The 17,206-nt window shown below is 30.9% G+C and overlaps 2 protein-coding genes across 2 annotated transcripts in view; one reads left to right on the plus strand and one right to left on the minus strand.

Annotated features, from left to right (window-relative positions):
• Window positions 1-4,029, minus strand: part of LOC129234153 (serine/arginine-rich splicing factor 4-like) — a 39,466-nt gene extending 35,437 nt beyond the window's left edge. Inside the window, exons 1-3 of the mRNA XM_054868054.1 lie at window positions 3,775-4,029; window positions 3,465-3,500; window positions 1,356-1,408 (exon numbers count right to left, since the gene is read on the minus strand). Coding sequence (XP_054724029.1) covers window positions 1,356-1,408; window positions 3,465-3,500; window positions 3,775-3,889 — 204 coding nt within the window. The 5' untranslated portion in view covers window positions 3,890-4,029. The remainder of the gene's footprint in view (window positions 1-1,355; window positions 1,409-3,464; window positions 3,501-3,774) is intronic.
• A 316-nt stretch (window positions 4,030-4,345) lies between these two features.
• Window positions 4,346-17,206, plus strand: part of LOC129224646 (nischarin-like) — a 48,380-nt gene continuing 35,519 nt past the window's right edge. Inside the window, exons 1-5 of the mRNA XM_054859132.1 lie at window positions 4,346-4,450; window positions 5,730-5,813; window positions 11,837-12,016; window positions 13,635-13,683; window positions 17,032-17,127. Of these exons, the coding sequence (XP_054715107.1) occupies window positions 4,364-4,450; window positions 5,730-5,813; window positions 11,837-12,016; window positions 13,635-13,683; window positions 17,032-17,127 (496 nt within the window). The 5' untranslated portion in view covers window positions 4,346-4,363. The remainder of the gene's footprint in view (window positions 4,451-5,729; window positions 5,814-11,836; window positions 12,017-13,634; window positions 13,684-17,031; window positions 17,128-17,206) is intronic.

Genomic DNA, 17,206 nt, shown 5'->3' on the forward strand with positions numbered 1-17,206 from the left:
CGCCCTGTGACGAGTGGTGAACACTAATCTTGATCTTGAGTTAGTGAGACCCTTTGGCCTCTTTTTAAGTGTCTCATGTTTTTTAAAATATAATGTTTAAATTATGTAAAAAAGGGGTTTTTTTCTTACGCTCCATAAATTTTTGAAATTTACATTTTTTGAAAAATCCTGATCTAATGGATGAAAAATCAAGGTCATTTTCAGATTCAAAGCTAAAAATTACATTGGCATAAAAACCAAAAAAAAAAAAAAAGCTTTTACAGATCGATTCAATGAAATTTAAAAAGCATTATATAAGCACATCAACATTTAAAGAATTTCAAAAAAAATGCTGCAAATGATTTGTATTAGGAAATAAAAACTGGCATTGAAACTAAGTACTGATTTTCAACATGAGTATGGTTATTGTAACATTTTTTTTTTTTGAAACTTCAGAACAAATAAATCACAGATTTGTTTTGACTACTCTATTTCAGAATCAAAAAACAGTAAAACTTCTATTAGTGACCATCTTAGTCATTTTCTCTTGTATATACTTCATATTAATAGCACTCTACAACTACGTCACTTTCTACTAATGACTTGTTTTATCTTTCTCCCAGAAATCTTTAAACTTAAGAAATTAAAACAATTATTTTCATTGAAAAATATAAACTTTTTTCCATGAATACATCCATAAGCTCACACCGTTTTACATTTTAAAAAAATGTAAAAAAAGTTTTAAACTGTTATCAAACTAATTTGAGGTTCATATTTTCATCATATACCAGTCAACCAAGCATTGGAGATCTGGTGATGTATTTACATTTCTATTTATTCATTTATTATTTTACTCTACTTATTTATTTGTTATTTATTATTTTGATCCTAAATTATGCAAGGTCCACGCTACGCATTTGCCACTGTGCCAAATTTTAATTCTTAGAATGATATAGTGTTCAAATTAGACCCCAGCATAAAATTAAATCTGTGTGAAAAGCAAATATCTCAACACTATCAAAACTGACCAAAAATAGTTTTAAAATTGAATTGACTTTTTTTTTTTTTAAATGGTCAAAACGAGTTCAACAGCCTTTAAAGCATGTTAATCTCCCAAAATTTGTACAAGAAAAAGAAAACACAGGAAAAAATTCAATATTAAGTTAAAGAACGATATAGTCATTTTATTTTGTATGTAAAAAAAGCAGCTCTTTCAAACTGTAGTGAAATATGAAAAATGATTTTTTTTTTAACACACCAAAACAAATATTTTGGCACACATAAAATCAAGTCAAATATTCTTTATAATTTATTGCAAAACTGAAATTATTTGATTGTAGGAGAAAATTCATGAATCAATCCTTTTAGAAACTTACTTCTGCATCTCTTCTATCATCATAATCAACAAAAGCGTATGCCATTCCTGTTCCTATAACAAAATAGAATAACAAAAAAAAAAGTTTTCCAAAAACAATCGAATACTAAACATTAGAAAAAAAGCATTTATCAAAAATGTGGAAGAACTAAACTTAGTCAAATAGAATAAGTTGAAGTATATTTTTTCTTAAGCATGAAAATTAAGTTAATGCTTTACACATTTAAGACTTTTTACTTATCATTAAACATCTAATGTCAGAATTGATAGCAGCTAAAAGTGCAGAAGAAACATTTACAAGTAGAATTATGACCAGTTAACCAAAATTTCATCTTCAATTGATCAACAGCAAAATATTCAATTTAAAAAATGCCAATTATCAGTCCTTTTTTATTTAATTTTCAAAAATATTTTTTAGTGTAATGCTTTTTTGGCTATGTTCAAAACTGGTTAACTCAGCTGTTCTTAATAATTTCAAGGGAGGCGTGAAAAAATAAAATAACTATAATTAGTTGTAAGTTACTACCCCTAAGCCAGAGGGTTAAGGCAGAACTACATGCAATACCAAATAGTCTTGTTATCACACCCTGAGACTGCAGTTTCATTCTAGTAAGAACTCATCAGTCTGGAATAGTGAATAATCAAGCTATAGGTAGATGTCCTTTCATTGAAGTTGAGAGTGTTAACGAACTGGTAGATGAAGGAAATTTAGGTACAGATGTTATATGATATATACAGATATTTTTATGTAGGAAACGGAACACAAAAAAATATCTGAAGAAAAAAGGAAAATAGGGTAAAATATTATAATAACTATCTGAGCACAATATTAAATTCCCCAGAAACTTTCCTGGGTGGGGGAAAAAAAAACCTTCGGAGTGAAAACCACTTTTTCTTTCGTTTATTCTCATCTCTACTCCTGCCAATGCATTACTTTGAAAAAAATATTTTGAGCATTTGAGAAAAATTACAATTTTAATAAATTGCAAATCGAAAAAAGGGAATTAAAATGCCAATTCATTACTACTCCCCCCCCCCTGAAAACAATAAATAAAGGCAGTAATTTTCAAAATAGTAATAAAAAGGGCCTATGTAGCTTTCATTGTTGAATAAGGGGAGGTGAGGCACGTTGGTTCACTTTTTACCTTGTCAAAAAATTTAATTATCAGTTCGATTTTCTACAATAAGTTTCACTAAACACTTCTCAACCTCACAGATATTTTTAGAAGCGTTGAATTGATAAACTTTTTTCGCAGTAATATTTTATCGGAACCTCGTAAAGTGGACCAACTTGCCCCACGGATGGGGTACGTTGGACTACATAATTCAAACAACATTTATAATTTTAGCGATAAATACTATTAAACTTTGTAACTACCTTATTCTCTGTTGTGTGTAGAGTGAAAAATATTAAATTTAAAGATCAATATAACATTAAATTGATTTTCTGATATATCTTTATTTAAAAACAGCAATAAGCATTCACCATTAGTAAATATTTTTTAAAAATCAAAAGAAAAATCATAGAATATTGTTATAATTAATGAGATTTAAGAGCAACAAAGTTTTTAAGTTATGTGGGGTAAGTTCGTTGAGCCCGACGCGCCCCACAACGAATGGACCAACCTACCCCATCTTCTTGGAAATCCCCCGTCTGAAAAAATATTTTTTTTTTGACAAAAAATTAAAAAATTGCTAATTATATTGAACTAAAGGAACTTTCTTTAATAAAGGAGTTCAATTTTTTCCCCAAAATCTTGATGAAAACCATTTAAAAAATAGTTCTCTGAAAATTGCTCAGGACTACTGAAATAACACTTTCTGGAATAAAATTTGTTCAATATAACTGTACCATATGATTTCATTATAGTATCCATAAGTGCTATTTATTGGTCATAAAATAAAAAAAAATATTAATAGTATTAAAATAATTGAGACCGGTCCAACTTGGCCCAGCGGCCCAAAGTACCCCCGCCTCCCCCTAATGTATAAAACACTGAAGAACTCTTAATATAGCTACTTTATTTCTTTTAAAAGTTCGAGTTCCTACAAACTGAGCTTTGTGCACAAAGACTATTTACAAGAGGAAATTAAAATAATATATACACACTTCCAGAACTTCTTCTTCCAGTTGATCCATACATTCCTGTAACAAATCAATAACAGTCATAAATTAATAGATGTAAAATCTTGAGGTAAATATATGTAAAATTAATTTTTTTTATGAAACTAATTCATTTAAAACTTTTGTATGCATTTCAAGTTGAACATTAGGCATTGCATTAAAACTATCTAATCAACTAATTTTGAGGACTTTGTAGAATAAAATTAACCACAATTTGGAGCATGTGAAGTTAGAATTCTGAATTAAAGAATTTTGGAAACTCAGTCAAAAACAAACATAATTTTTAAAAAATTACCATATTTCACATCACATCGAAGTAACCGTCCATATTTTTCAAATACTTGTTCCACATCTCGCTCACGTATGTCAATGGGCAACCGACCAACAAAAAGTTGGGCACGACTCGACATAGCTTGTTTTATGGCTCAATTTTTTTCGAATTAGGAAAAATATAACAAAACTACAAATGATAAAATCATTTGAATACTAATTTAACTAAAGAATATCAACTCGTCCCTCAAAACCGCTCAGAACTCACAGATGTCGCACGGAATTGTCGGAACTACGCTTTTCTTCTTCTTCTCTGCAAAATTCTGAGGTATCTGCAACACTTTTTTTACAAGCGGCTTTACCTACTACACTCATACAATCATCTTTATAATCTCTTTTTAAACACATTTCTACAGATAATTATTCTTTAAGAGCATGTGTTATGATTTTATAAAACATGCAAAGCAGTTTTGGATAGTTTTTGCGATCAATGTAAAAAAAATTATTTGTCTCAAATTTTACTCTCAACTCTGGTTGCATTTTCATTCATAATAGATTTTGTTTTGATTTTATTTTTCTTTTTTAACTTGCCTGAGGGTGTCGTCTGCTTATTGATGGCTGTTTATGTTCCTGCTACAAGTTGGGAAAAAGCTCGTGAAATTTGTTGCATAGTAAAATCTAAGGATAACGATGGCTACACAGTATGTCTATTTAAAAGTGCTTGTTTTGACTTCATTGTTTGAAATTCTTTCCATCTTAAATTTTTTTTTCCTAAAATTGACAAGGCGAAATGGCTTACTACACGTATACACAAATCATTCAATGTATGTTGCGTTTCTGAATGTATAGCTGAAAATGATATTTGAAATGAACCTTTAAACACTAAAAGTTTTGGTTTGTTATTGTAGCAAGTAGATGATAATAAGTATGGCATGTATTAATTTCGGCATTGAGTGCACGGCTTTTGTTTACATTAATTTAGTTTTGCTCCATGTGATTGATACTTTTTTTTTTGGAAAAGAAGAGGTTTAAATATATTCATTGCTGATAATGTATTATTGAACTTCAAACGTTTTTGATAGCTATTTGTTATTTGGTGTTGAATATGTCGCATATGCTACATAATAGTTAAGCAATAGTTGCTCTAAATAATATGAAAGTTTCAGAAATTTTAAAACACTGTGAAATATATATGTTCTTTCAATCGGCAATCTTTTGCTGTTATATATTGTTTTTTCTTTAATTTATCTAATTTTGTAAATTCGTATTGTACTACCATTTTTGAGCAATACCTACAGACTTCAGATGTGTTCGGGCTCATTTTTGAGAGCCCGGACCCACTCGAGCCCGAACATTTGTAACCGAGCCCGGGTAATAAAATTGTCTCAGACCAAAATCCGAAGGCAACTTTCTTGTATCAAAAACCAAGCCTTCTACAGTCTGACATGATCTCTCTCTGTTAATGAAAAATGTTATGTCAAATGTTCTTCATTAACAGAAGTTTCTAAGTTTTCTCAAAATGCTCCACTTCAAATGCATTACTGTATGACATATTTCAATAGTAATTGCAAAAAAAAAAACTAAATAAGAGTTAATTTCTTTAATTTTTTGGTTAAATTTTCACATTGATTGAACTGATTTAAATATTCCTTTCATTTTCTCACAGTAGGAAAATGTTTATTTACTTTGAATTTGTTTGGAGATTGACAATTCAATATCTTTGCTTGAGTTCGAGCCCGCTCGAGCCCGAAACCAATTTTCGGTTCAAGAGCCCGGGCTGAGCCTGCCTTATCTCTACTACAGACACATGTATGTGAGCAACTGAGCATTTAAAGATCGTTTAAATATTAAGCATCATAATTTCTTTAACCAAAGAAGGAAATAATTGAAGCATCTTTTTACAATTCATGCATTGTCTATTTATAATTAATAGTAAAATTAATATGTTAGTAGTAAAATGATGTTTTTTTCCATCCTCAGAGTTACTTGATCGAAATTAATATATCACCTTACACATGGCATGTTTCAAGAAGGTACAAATTGTTTGTGGAAATGCATGAAAAAAGTAAGTATTTTGTTTTGTTTTTTTCATTCTGTTTTGACTGTTTTTATCTTTTTTTTATTAAATTTTTATTGTTTGTAATGTTATGACTTAAACCATTAGGAAAATTGAGGCTGAGTAGTGCAGTAAAAACCTCCCTTAACTCAAGAGTGCCTACATATGGGGGGGGGGCGTCATTTTGCCAGGGTCATGGCGGCATTAAAATTTTTAGGAGGGGTTGTTTTGAGGGGTATTTTTCTCATTTTTGGGGGGGAAGTCTTTGCAGTATTTAAGGGGGGGGGGTACTCCTGCTTAACTGACACTCCCAAATGGTGGACACCTAATTAGCGGGCATTTCTTCGAATCCCAGTCCCCTTAATTCTGAATAGCGGACACTTCGAATAACTAATGCTCTTTTTTTTTTAAATGTAATTTGGCTGCAACATAAAATTTTATTAATATTAAATCATATTAAAAAGCAAGTGGTAACAAATCGTAACAGCGAAATCAAACCATTTACAAAAAATCATGATCACAGGTGTACCCTTTTTGTGAAAAAAGAATAGAAATCTGATGTTTTTTAAACAAAAAAATTTTATTTTCTTCCTTTTTATAATTTTTAAATTCCAAATTAGCAGCAAAACGCTCCTGATTTTTTCAGGAAATAGGGATTTTATTTATTAGCGAGTATAATTATAATCACTTCATTTGATTAAATGACATAGGGAAGACTGGAGGCTAATGGACGCATTTGATATTTTTTGTTACAGAAATTGTAACTTTCGAGATTCTTGCTACATTTTTTATTGGTAGTTTGTTTTAGACAGTTTCCTAACAACAGATAAAAAAATTAAAAGTAATTTGATTAATACCCTAGAAATGTTTATTGTTTCATAAAATGAAGTTTGTCCCATTAGACCCTGTCTCTGGGGTCTAACAGGACATTGCTGGGGACTAATGGGACACCAAAATAAATACATTTTTTATGCCATTAATTACACATTTGTTATTTATTCTGAAAAATTATTACAAAAAGACCATTTTATGTTATATGCATCAATATTGTCTGAAAAAGTAGCACTTGTGCTACTTTTTCAGACAATGTGTCCTCGCAATGTGAGCATACTGAATAGTTGGGACAGTGACATGACTTTCATGATTGTCCAATAATAGGAGAGTAAGATTTTGAGGTGAAGAGTTTATATATTTTGCAATATGATTCATTACATTATAAAAGTGATCACCCGTCATCCAACCAGTAAAGCAAGACTTCCTGGTGGAGCCGCATCTACCTAAAAATCAGAAACAGTTGCTCTGGGGAAAACAAAAGCAGGTGGAATGGTTGTTTCAGAAAGGCTTATGAAACAACCAACAGTCACTAATTTTCCTCGCTCTCCAGAAGTTATCTGCCCAACTTGCTTTAAATCTTTACCTGCTATCACATTTGGCGGCTTGTGCAGCCAGTTTCATCGCAGTTCAAAATTCAATGTGGCTCAAAATTGAAGCTCTGATATGTTTTCGATAACTTATCATAAAACAGATCAATATTTACTTTGTTAAAACTTGTCACCCTGGACAGACTGGTTGATTCCGGAGCATGAATTGAAAGTGATTGGTTCTGCTTCATAAAGCCATATAGCCAATCTGATCCAGCCTGAAAATTTTCTCTCCAATTAGTTGGCATGAAAAGCTTTAAGGCATTTTCATATTGGTATGCCAATTTTCTCGCCTCTACTGTTGGTAAACCTTGGTGCATTTTTGATGCTGTAAGTAAATAGTTCACTAAAGCGATTTCTTGTTCATACAGTGGCTCCCAAAAGTGTTTGTACACCTAGGACTTTCAATGTAATAGGCTATTATCCATTGGTTAGAATTAATATTTCGGAATAGGTATTTTATTATAAGATCTATGATCTATTTTTAACAAAACTACATGAAAATTTTTAAGAAAACATTAAAACATAATTTTTAAAAAATCAAAAAACAAAAATTGCCGGAAATTTTATCTCACAAAAGTCTTTGTACACTTTGAAAAAATGTCAAAAAATTAGTAAATAATCTAACTTTTTACAAACTTATTACTTAGTAGAATATCATGCAGTATAAACAACAGCTTTTAAACGTCTGGGAATAGATTTCATTGTTTTTTCCTTTTTTTTTGTGCAATTTCTGAGTAAGTGTCCAGCCGCACTTCGAGTCTTACTGTTTCTAGTTCGTTTTTCGTTTCAATGGCGTATTTTCGTAATCTAGCAACCAGATATCTCCAAATATGTTCCATTAAGTTTAAATCTGGCACTTGAGGAGATATTTCTAAGTTTAAGGATGATTTTTGAGGCGCCAAACGCAAACGTGTGCTTCTAATCGTTATATTGATAAAAAACAAAGTTGTTTCCGATTACCAAATTTTGGGTTAATAGTTTAAAATTGTTTTTTAAAATATTTAAAGTGAACAGCATGAATCACTATTTCATCAAAAAAATTCCAAATTTCCAAGTCCTGATACTGTAATGCACCCTCACACTGGAACACCTTTACCGTCCTGATTAATTGATCCAACTAAGTTCTTAAGATTCAATTCCTCAGTTTTTCTTCTATTTTCAATTATATAACAATTTAACCCAAAATGTCGAATTTATTTTCATCTATAAGTAAGACGTTGTTCCAAAGCGTTTTGAGCTTATTTATCATGGATATTATGACGGAAATCGTAAGCTTACTGTTTTTCGCACGAACAAGAGAATTTCTGCGGGAAGAGGTCCCACTTAATCCAACTAATTAGAGAATTTGGCAAACAATTTTAGGTGAAAATTAAATGTAAAATGTTTCATTCAATTCTGCAGAAACTTTTTCAGCACTCAAATGTGTATTTTTCATAATTTTTTTAATTGTAAAACCTTTGATCACGCATTGTTAACTTTGCTAGTTGACCTTTTCTTACCTTGTTTTCGATCCGATTCTTGTCTTTAAAGCATTTTATCAAGCACTTCACTATAGAAAGGTATAAATTACCTAATTTAGAGACATTTCAAACCAATTTATCGTTACTGTGACGGAAAAAAATCAAATTTCGTATCGTGTTTGTTGTTTTCTACGCATACCTGCCATTTTAAAATAAGCAGAATATTAGGAAATAAGTAGACAAAAAATTAACTGTAAATGACTTTACAGTGTCATTACAATGCAAAAATAATAAAAAACACTCATATGATAATTTTAATCATGAATTTATTCGAAAATATTTCAGTGTACGATGACTTTTGCGGCGTATTTTTTCTTTCTCTTCATTTTTTGACAAATTTCAAAAATAAAATCTGGCGATATTTTGAAAAAAAAAACTACTAAGTTTTATTCCGAATGTCATAGGAATGGTGTGAAAAAAAATTGGACTTTATATTCGAATTCAGTTTTGCGTTATTTTGGTTTTGCTACAAAATTTCAAGGTGTACGAACACTTTTGGGAGCCACTGTAAGTGGACACTTGATTTGGAACACACCTTAATTGTAAGAGTTCTGGTTTATCTGCAGCTATATATTTTTTTGACTGTAACTAAGTGCCTGAACAAAGTAGATTTTTTGATGTTGTATTTTTCCGCAGCCACAATTATAGGGATGCTATCATCTAAAATTATTGTATATAGCAGTTTTCATTACATCATCAGATGTTCTCTCTCTGTTGGTTTTTCTCTTTTTTACTCGAGACATCTCAAATATTAAGACAATTTCAGTAAATCAAATTTTTCAAAAACAAAAGATTAATTATTCAATTTCAAAACAATTGTACATAAAAAATATAGGCAATTTTGCTGCAATGAAAACTTTTTGACAATTTAATTAAAATAATGCAAAGAACTTTTGATTATAAGAAAAAAGTGTTTCTTTCTGACAAAAAAAAAAAAAATGTTTAAAATTAATGGTTTTTTTTTCTTTTTTTCTTTTTTTTTTTTTTTTTTTTTTTTGTAAATTATTGAAACTAAATTTTTGTGAAATGAACAGTATTGTGCACTAATAATATAAGATTTTATGAAAATATTTTTTAAATTTGCTTTTCAGTTTTCCACTACTTATTTATAAGAAAGCATGCAAACTTAAGTGTAAGTCTATGTTTAATCAGTCTTTAAATCCTCCTCAAGATTTTTTGATTATTTATCAGCTCAGTCTTACAGCAAATGATAAAATTTATTTTTCAAAATTAACTATACCTAAGATTTTATTTTTATTTAATACAGAAATAGTGCTATTAATCTTGCCAAGCAGATTTTTGAGAAATTGATGTAACTTAATTTATTGTAATAATTAAAAGAAAGAAAAGAAGTCAAAACATTAAATTAGTTTTACACAAAATAATACATAGTAATAGATTCTGGTTCAATAAAAGTTGTTTTAAGAATTTTCGTATTTAACAATAAGGGGTCTAATGGGACATGTCCCTTTGGACCCGATTTCATTTTAAGTTACATTTAGTCTATTATACCAAACACAAAAAATTGATTGCAAATGAATAATAGCAAATAAAAGCTCTAAAATAACAACAATTGTTATTGTTTAAAACTAAGTTAAAAGTAAATCAAATCAAGTATTTACAAAACATTAAAATTCACTCATCTTGATACTAAGAAATATTTTGTTCTTTGAATTTCAAACTGCTAATAGAAAAAAAATGGTTGAATACATGAATGTAATTAGTACTTGTACAGCCTTCTATGGATAAAATTATGAACTTTTAACTCAGTTTTTTCAATAGAAAACTAGCTTGTCCCATCAGCCCCCAGTTTCACTTACCTTCTATTTTTGTAATCGTATTTTCTTGCTATTTTCTAAAATTTAAATGACTTGAAAATCCAAACTGACGATGGTCCCAACTAGTTCACATTTTGATGTTCCGTTGTATTTATTTTCCATTGCATAAATGCAAGATATTTTACCAAAGAAATTCTAGTAGTCTAAATGCTTATTTTGATTGCCATTCAACAACATATAATCATCCTTAAGGCAATCATTTTTTGGGGCACAGTCAGTGTTAAGTGTTACTATTATAAAAAGGTTAAAGTAACAATTCTGTACCTCAGAGCCAGAACAACGTAAGTCACATCAGGGTTCACCGATATATATCAGTGGATATGTATCACGATATATGTCCGATATTTATTTTTTCGACTACAGTATTTTCAAAATAAAAATTACATTATAATCATAGTAATATATTACTTACAAAGTAATCATTTTTTAAAAATAACCAAAAAGTTATGTACTATAGTTTTATGTTGTATTAATACATCATTAATATAACAAAGTAATATAATATTCCTTTTTTACTGGTATTCTATATTCATAAAATTAGTAGTGCTGCTCCAATTTTAATACATATAAAAGTGCCTAATATTAATTATTGCTCAGAAAAAAAAGAAAATGTCTTACGACTGTGCCCTGCTTAATGCATATTATTACTGAATCATACAACTGCAAAAGTAGCTGACAGAAGAAAAGTGAGTAAAACATAGCTTATGCTTGATTAACTCCATTAAAATTGATAGAAATGTAAAATGAAATGTTTGAAATAAATAATGAATATAATCTTAACTTTAAGTCTACATATTGTAATTATAATGTGGAAAAATAAAGAGTGATTTGAGGATGCATTTTACTATTTTGAACACTTTAGTTTGTGCTAATTGAAAATATTGGATAGATATCAAAATATCCCATGTATAACAAAATATCGGATATTTTCGATATTTTCAAAAATATTATGATATTTTTGAAGTCTGAGTCACATTATGATAATTTTAGAGTACAGAGGAAAAACAGTTTTCTGGCTCATGCAAAGAATGGTAGGATGCACGCTCTTTCAACCCTGGCAAAAAATTGAAAAAGATTTTTTTTTACAGAATTATGTTCACATGTCTCGATGTGAGGAATAGGCACTACATACAATGCACTAATGAACAGAAAATTACAATTTTTGGACTTACGTCACTCTAGCTCTGAGGTACAGAATATATATAGATTGAGTAAAAAAATATTAATTTATATTTTTTTCAATCCTTAGCTTGTTTCCAAATTTTCTCTCGAAAAAAGCCTGATTCCTCCCAAAAAGGTGTTTGGAAATCGCTCAGAATCATTCATAGTGGAACGCCAGAAGGCTCTGGAGTTGTACCTGCAGACTCTTGTCCATCGATTTGAGCTCTTGCCAGAGCCCCTAGAAGTGTTTTTGGATTTTCCTAAATATGTAAGTAATTTCAGGAAAGCTTTTGGCAAAGCATTTTTTTTTAATGTTATTTTTTAAATAGTTGCTTTAATTTTTATCATTTAAGGTGTTTTAACTCGTGAATATGAATTTTTTTTTTTTTTTTTTTGAACCTTTTTAAAATTGTTAAGTTTATTTCTAAAATGTTTTACACTTGGGTGCAGTCTATACAGTCTACCTAATTGAAAACATTGCTTTTTTAAGTTCCCCAACTTTTTTCAATTTCATTGTTAATTATTCCTTATTTTCTCTCATCTCTTGTCATTAAAGTTGCATGTAGATGATTGTTCCAACCAAAAAAATAGAGAGTTTATTTACTCTTAAATACAGAAAAGAATAAGATGTCCTGTTCCTGTTAAGTTCGTAATAAGAGCATAAGTACAAAAAAATATATATATATGTATATATATCGAAGAAATTAAAATAAGGAAGATATGTTTCCATTTAATGCGACCTTTTTTTCTTTTGCAGTCAAATTAGCAAAATATTTCTGAATATATATTTGCTGTATAATTAGGCTGTATATATTATCCACCCTTCTCTTTTAAATTAATCTTGCAGACGAAGAAAAAGGTTTGAATATGTAAGTGAAAAGTGATATTACATAAACAAGGAATATTTTATGTTTGATAATTTCAGATATAACAGGGCTGCTTATAATGTACTATAGCACAATAATTTGCCAAAATAAGTGTAGTAAATTAGTAGTTTGTGCATGTATAATATTCAATGATTGGAAGGACAGTTTAATCATGCATTTATCTGTTATACATTATTATTTAGTCATATTCTAAACATTTTATCACATTTTTAATTTCTGAGATGCCAAAAAAAAAAGGACACATTTACAAGGATATCCAAGTACTTCTTACTTAACCCGAGATTGCTTGCGCAGGGTATGACATACCCACCACCTTTCTTTCAATCAAATTTCTCCCCAACCTTTTCATAAAAGTGGAAAATTCCTTGAGTAGCTCACCCTAAAGTCATAACCTTGAAGCGGTAGAAATGGTGGGGACAGTCTAAAAATTGTTTCTTTGGAATTGTCTTCTACGGGTGTGTCATACCCCTGCGAAAGTATTTGTGCTACAGCTCTGTACTGAAGCATACGAAATGCTTCCAAGACACTTAAAATTAAATTTAGGATCTAGTGAAGGCATTGCAACCCCTGCAAAAAAAGCGAAACCTACATAAAAAGGTGCACTAAATGCCCAAATAAAAAAGACAGAAAAACCGAATTTGTGTGTGAAAAATGGGACAAACATATTTGTATGGAGCGTATGGCATGTATTTGCAAAAAATGCACAAAATGAATGTGAGTCTTTTAAAAATATGTATTATAATTATATTTTTCATTCTTATTTGCGTTTTTAACCTTTTCGAATTAAAAAATGAACTTGAAAATACGGAAAACCCTTCTTCGGGTATGAGATACCCTGAGCGAGTATTCCCGTTTGTTTTGGTCGCGCGAGCAATCTCGGGTTAAATTTAATAATACTTGATATGAAAATGATGTAGAACTTTTGCCTTTCTTGATATAGTAACTTACATGGTTGCTGTCCTCTGAGTACCATTCAAAATCTTTTTTTTTCTCTTCTAGGAAGTTCGTGCAATAACTGCAGCTCTATCAGAGACACTCTTCAATAGAGGTAAAGTACATGGAAATTTTGCTTCTTTATATTTAAAAGTATTGTTACCCTATCCAGCGGAAGTGAAAAGGATATTTTTTCCTTAAAATTGAAGAATTTTAGGATAATTTATCGCTGGCATACTTTCGTTATTCAGGAAAAAACTAAGTCACTTGCATATATTTCCCCAAAAAATGTGCCAGGATTGAAAAAGTGTGCTAAAATACAGTCCACACAAGAGGGCAGCATGAGTGCCATTTCTCACCCCTAATTTTCAAAAAAATCAATTTTGCTTTTCCTCCAGAACTGTTTTCCATACATTGTTGCATTTTTTTTTTTTTTTTTTTTAATTTGAAAGGTAATGCTTCTCATTTTGAAACTAAATGCACCAGTTAGGAACATAATATGTTTTCACTCTTTCTACAGACCTTTTGACCTTTTTTCTCATTTTATTTATTTTTATTTATAATTTTTATTTATTTATTTTTGTTTTACTGTTGACCAGTACCATTATGCACCAGTAACAATTCCTGGAACAGTAGTTAAATAAATACTTCATTTATTTTTCATATTTCATAAATTCACTTCATATTTTGACATACATGAGAAAATTTTTTTTACATATTTTATCTTTAGCACTTGAACATAGGAATTCATTGACTAGAGTGCGCATAGGTAGTGCACTCAGCACACATGAAGAGAGAGTACGATATAAAAATGGAACAAAGTGTACTATAAAAATGTAAAATGTAACAAGCAAAAAAGGAAAAGGTAGAATATACACTGCTCAAAACAATTAGGAGAGCAAGCAAAAAAGTGAAGAAAACTGCATGAGACAGCCACGTATTGGCATGCAATGGATAGAAAGACAAAACAAAGAAATCTCCAATGTCTCCAGCTTAAGGGATGACATGAGGTCGCAGTATCTCGTCACTTGTCGGCATACCTTCGGCCAGTCAAAGTGCCATTCCGAATGACATGCAGGCCCATACGTCCGCCTATGTTGATTCCACCACATATCATGCAACCAGCTCGTCAGTTTTGTGACCGTTTGCGAACGAATGCGGGGATATTTCGAGTGCCCCTGTCCCTCCATACCAGAACACGTCGGATGTCACACTCCAGACTAAATCAGGACTCATCTGTAAGCAGCACTTGGCTCCAATCATGTTGTTCCAAACCTCAATGTTCAGCAGCCCATCTTCTTCGGACCACACAGTGGCATGGGGTCAACGGAATGCAGACCATTGGCCTACGTGCATAGAGCCTCCCCCCCCCCCCCCATGAAGCGATTACGTACTGTTTGGCGGGACACCCTTCTTCCTGTAGCCAAGCGCAACTGTCTTTGTAGCTGCGTAGAAGTCTCTGTTTTATTTCGACAGGCTGTAAACCATATATACCGGTCATCAGTTGCTGTAGTGGAGCATGCCGACCTTGCCCTGGTCAATGTCTAACATTTCCTGCTTCTTGGAATCAATTCCACAGCCTTGTAACAACACTTCTGGCGACTGCAACAGCATCTGTGACACTACGTTGTGTTTGCTGGGATTCCTGTATGCCTATAATACACCATGCCATAGGTTCCAGTTCATCACGTTGTTGAGACATTCTTAAGTAACCTTGTCTCAAAAACAAATACTGGGCAATCGAATTTCAGTTAAAGCAATAAAACACGTTTTTGCAACATCCCGATTTCTGCCTTTATCTCCTTTTTCTGGTTTTTGACATCATGAACTTTGATTTACATATAGAGTTTTTTTATTCCGTTTCATGGTATGCTTTAAATTATGGATGATTCATTTTATGTTACTTATTGGTATACATTTTTGTGTAATTTTATTAAAACCATGTGCTCCTCTAATTGTTTTGAACAGTGTACAAACGTAAAATGTAAAGTTGAAAAATTGTAAAAATATAAAATTTAAAAGGAGAAAATGTACAAATATAAAATGTAACATCTAAAATTTAAAAATTGTAAAAATATAAAAACACAACGGGATAAAATGATCAAGTTAAACTGTAACCGTCCAAAATGATAAAATGTAAAACAAGTAAAAAGTTTAATAGGGTCAATCAGTCTGTACGCCCTGTAATTTTTCTCTGGCCTTCCAGTATCTGTCATATATGTTTCCAGAAACTTACGGGCATTCCCTGAAATGCACTGCATCCATAACAGTGTCGCTGCCACACAATGTCCAGTTTGGGAAAGAAAAGATATTGAACCTATGAAGATGTTTCGCAAGACAATCATGTCCTGTCTCCATACGAAAAACAGGAGAAAAACTAGTTTGTTCGTTTCACATGCATGTCAAAAATCTTTATTGTAGCTGAATAAACTTACAGTTTACTCAAAATAGCACATTGATTATAACTAGGCTTGCCAGATGTCTTGGTTTGCCGGGATAGTCCCGGTTTTCAGATAAAACCCCAGTGACCCGGTCAGTTTACTTCACTTCCCGGAAAAAGATAAATTTGATTACAGATCACCAAAAAAGTCTAAAAATAATTAACTGTGAAGAATCATTCAGGATAATAACTTTGCCATTTGAAACACTGACTTGTAAAATTAATATTGTATTAACTTGTGAGTATTTTTACAAAATTAAAGCCTAAACATTATTAAAACATTTTTCCTCATTCAAACTTTTTTATGATTAAAGTAACTTATAAATAGTAACATGTAAGATATAAAATGTTTACATTTATCTACTTGTGTCAGATGCTTGTGCTCATAATTAGCAACTATTTATTCAGAACATTGAGAACTACCCTCTAAAACAAAAAACCAGCGGTGTGTATTCTTTTGAATACTAGCGACGGGAGGGGGGGGGGCACTCCGGTGTCCCAGTTGAACTGTTCAAAAATCTGACAAGCCTAATTATAACACAGCATCATTCTTTACCAAATATTTTTCATGCCCAAAGTCTTTGGATACTTTTCAAACTTCAAATGCTTTTACTCCTCAAACTCAGCATTTTGTCATGTAAACACTGTCTTATGTTTCATACACATATACAGTGGAACCTGTTATAACAATACTGTCTATAACAATAAACCTGTCTATAACGATATTTTCCGTGGTCCCGACAGCAATATGTCAGCATTAATAATCAAACTGTCTATAACGATAACCTGTCTATAACAATACTTGTTTTAGGTCCCAACAATATCGTTGTAGACAGGTTTTACTGTATGACTTATGTATAATGTGTATGTAAAGTTTTTAACTCTAATTATTAATGGAATCAAACTATTCTTTAAATGTGAAAAAATCATTGTCAATCTTGTCACTTCCTTTATCCTGACAAGTTTGAGCTTTATGGTTCTAGAATGAGCTATCTGAAAAAGTTTATAATTTGTCTGTTTCAGGTGATGAACTAATGACAAAAGAAACTCCGTATTCTTTCTCCTTGGTTGAGTTGCATGCTATCATGGAGAGGCTGAAATTGACGGAACCTACCTGCCGTAAGATTCTTATTCAAGTTTATATTTCTTGAATACAGAGTAGTGAAGTTGAACTTATTTGGTTGAGACACAGATTTTG

This window comes from Uloborus diversus, chromosome 1, assembly GCF_026930045.1.
Source record: "Uloborus diversus isolate 005 chromosome 1, Udiv.v.3.1, whole genome shotgun sequence".
Classification (NCBI taxonomy): domain Eukaryota; kingdom Metazoa; phylum Arthropoda; class Arachnida; order Araneae; family Uloboridae; genus Uloborus; species Uloborus diversus.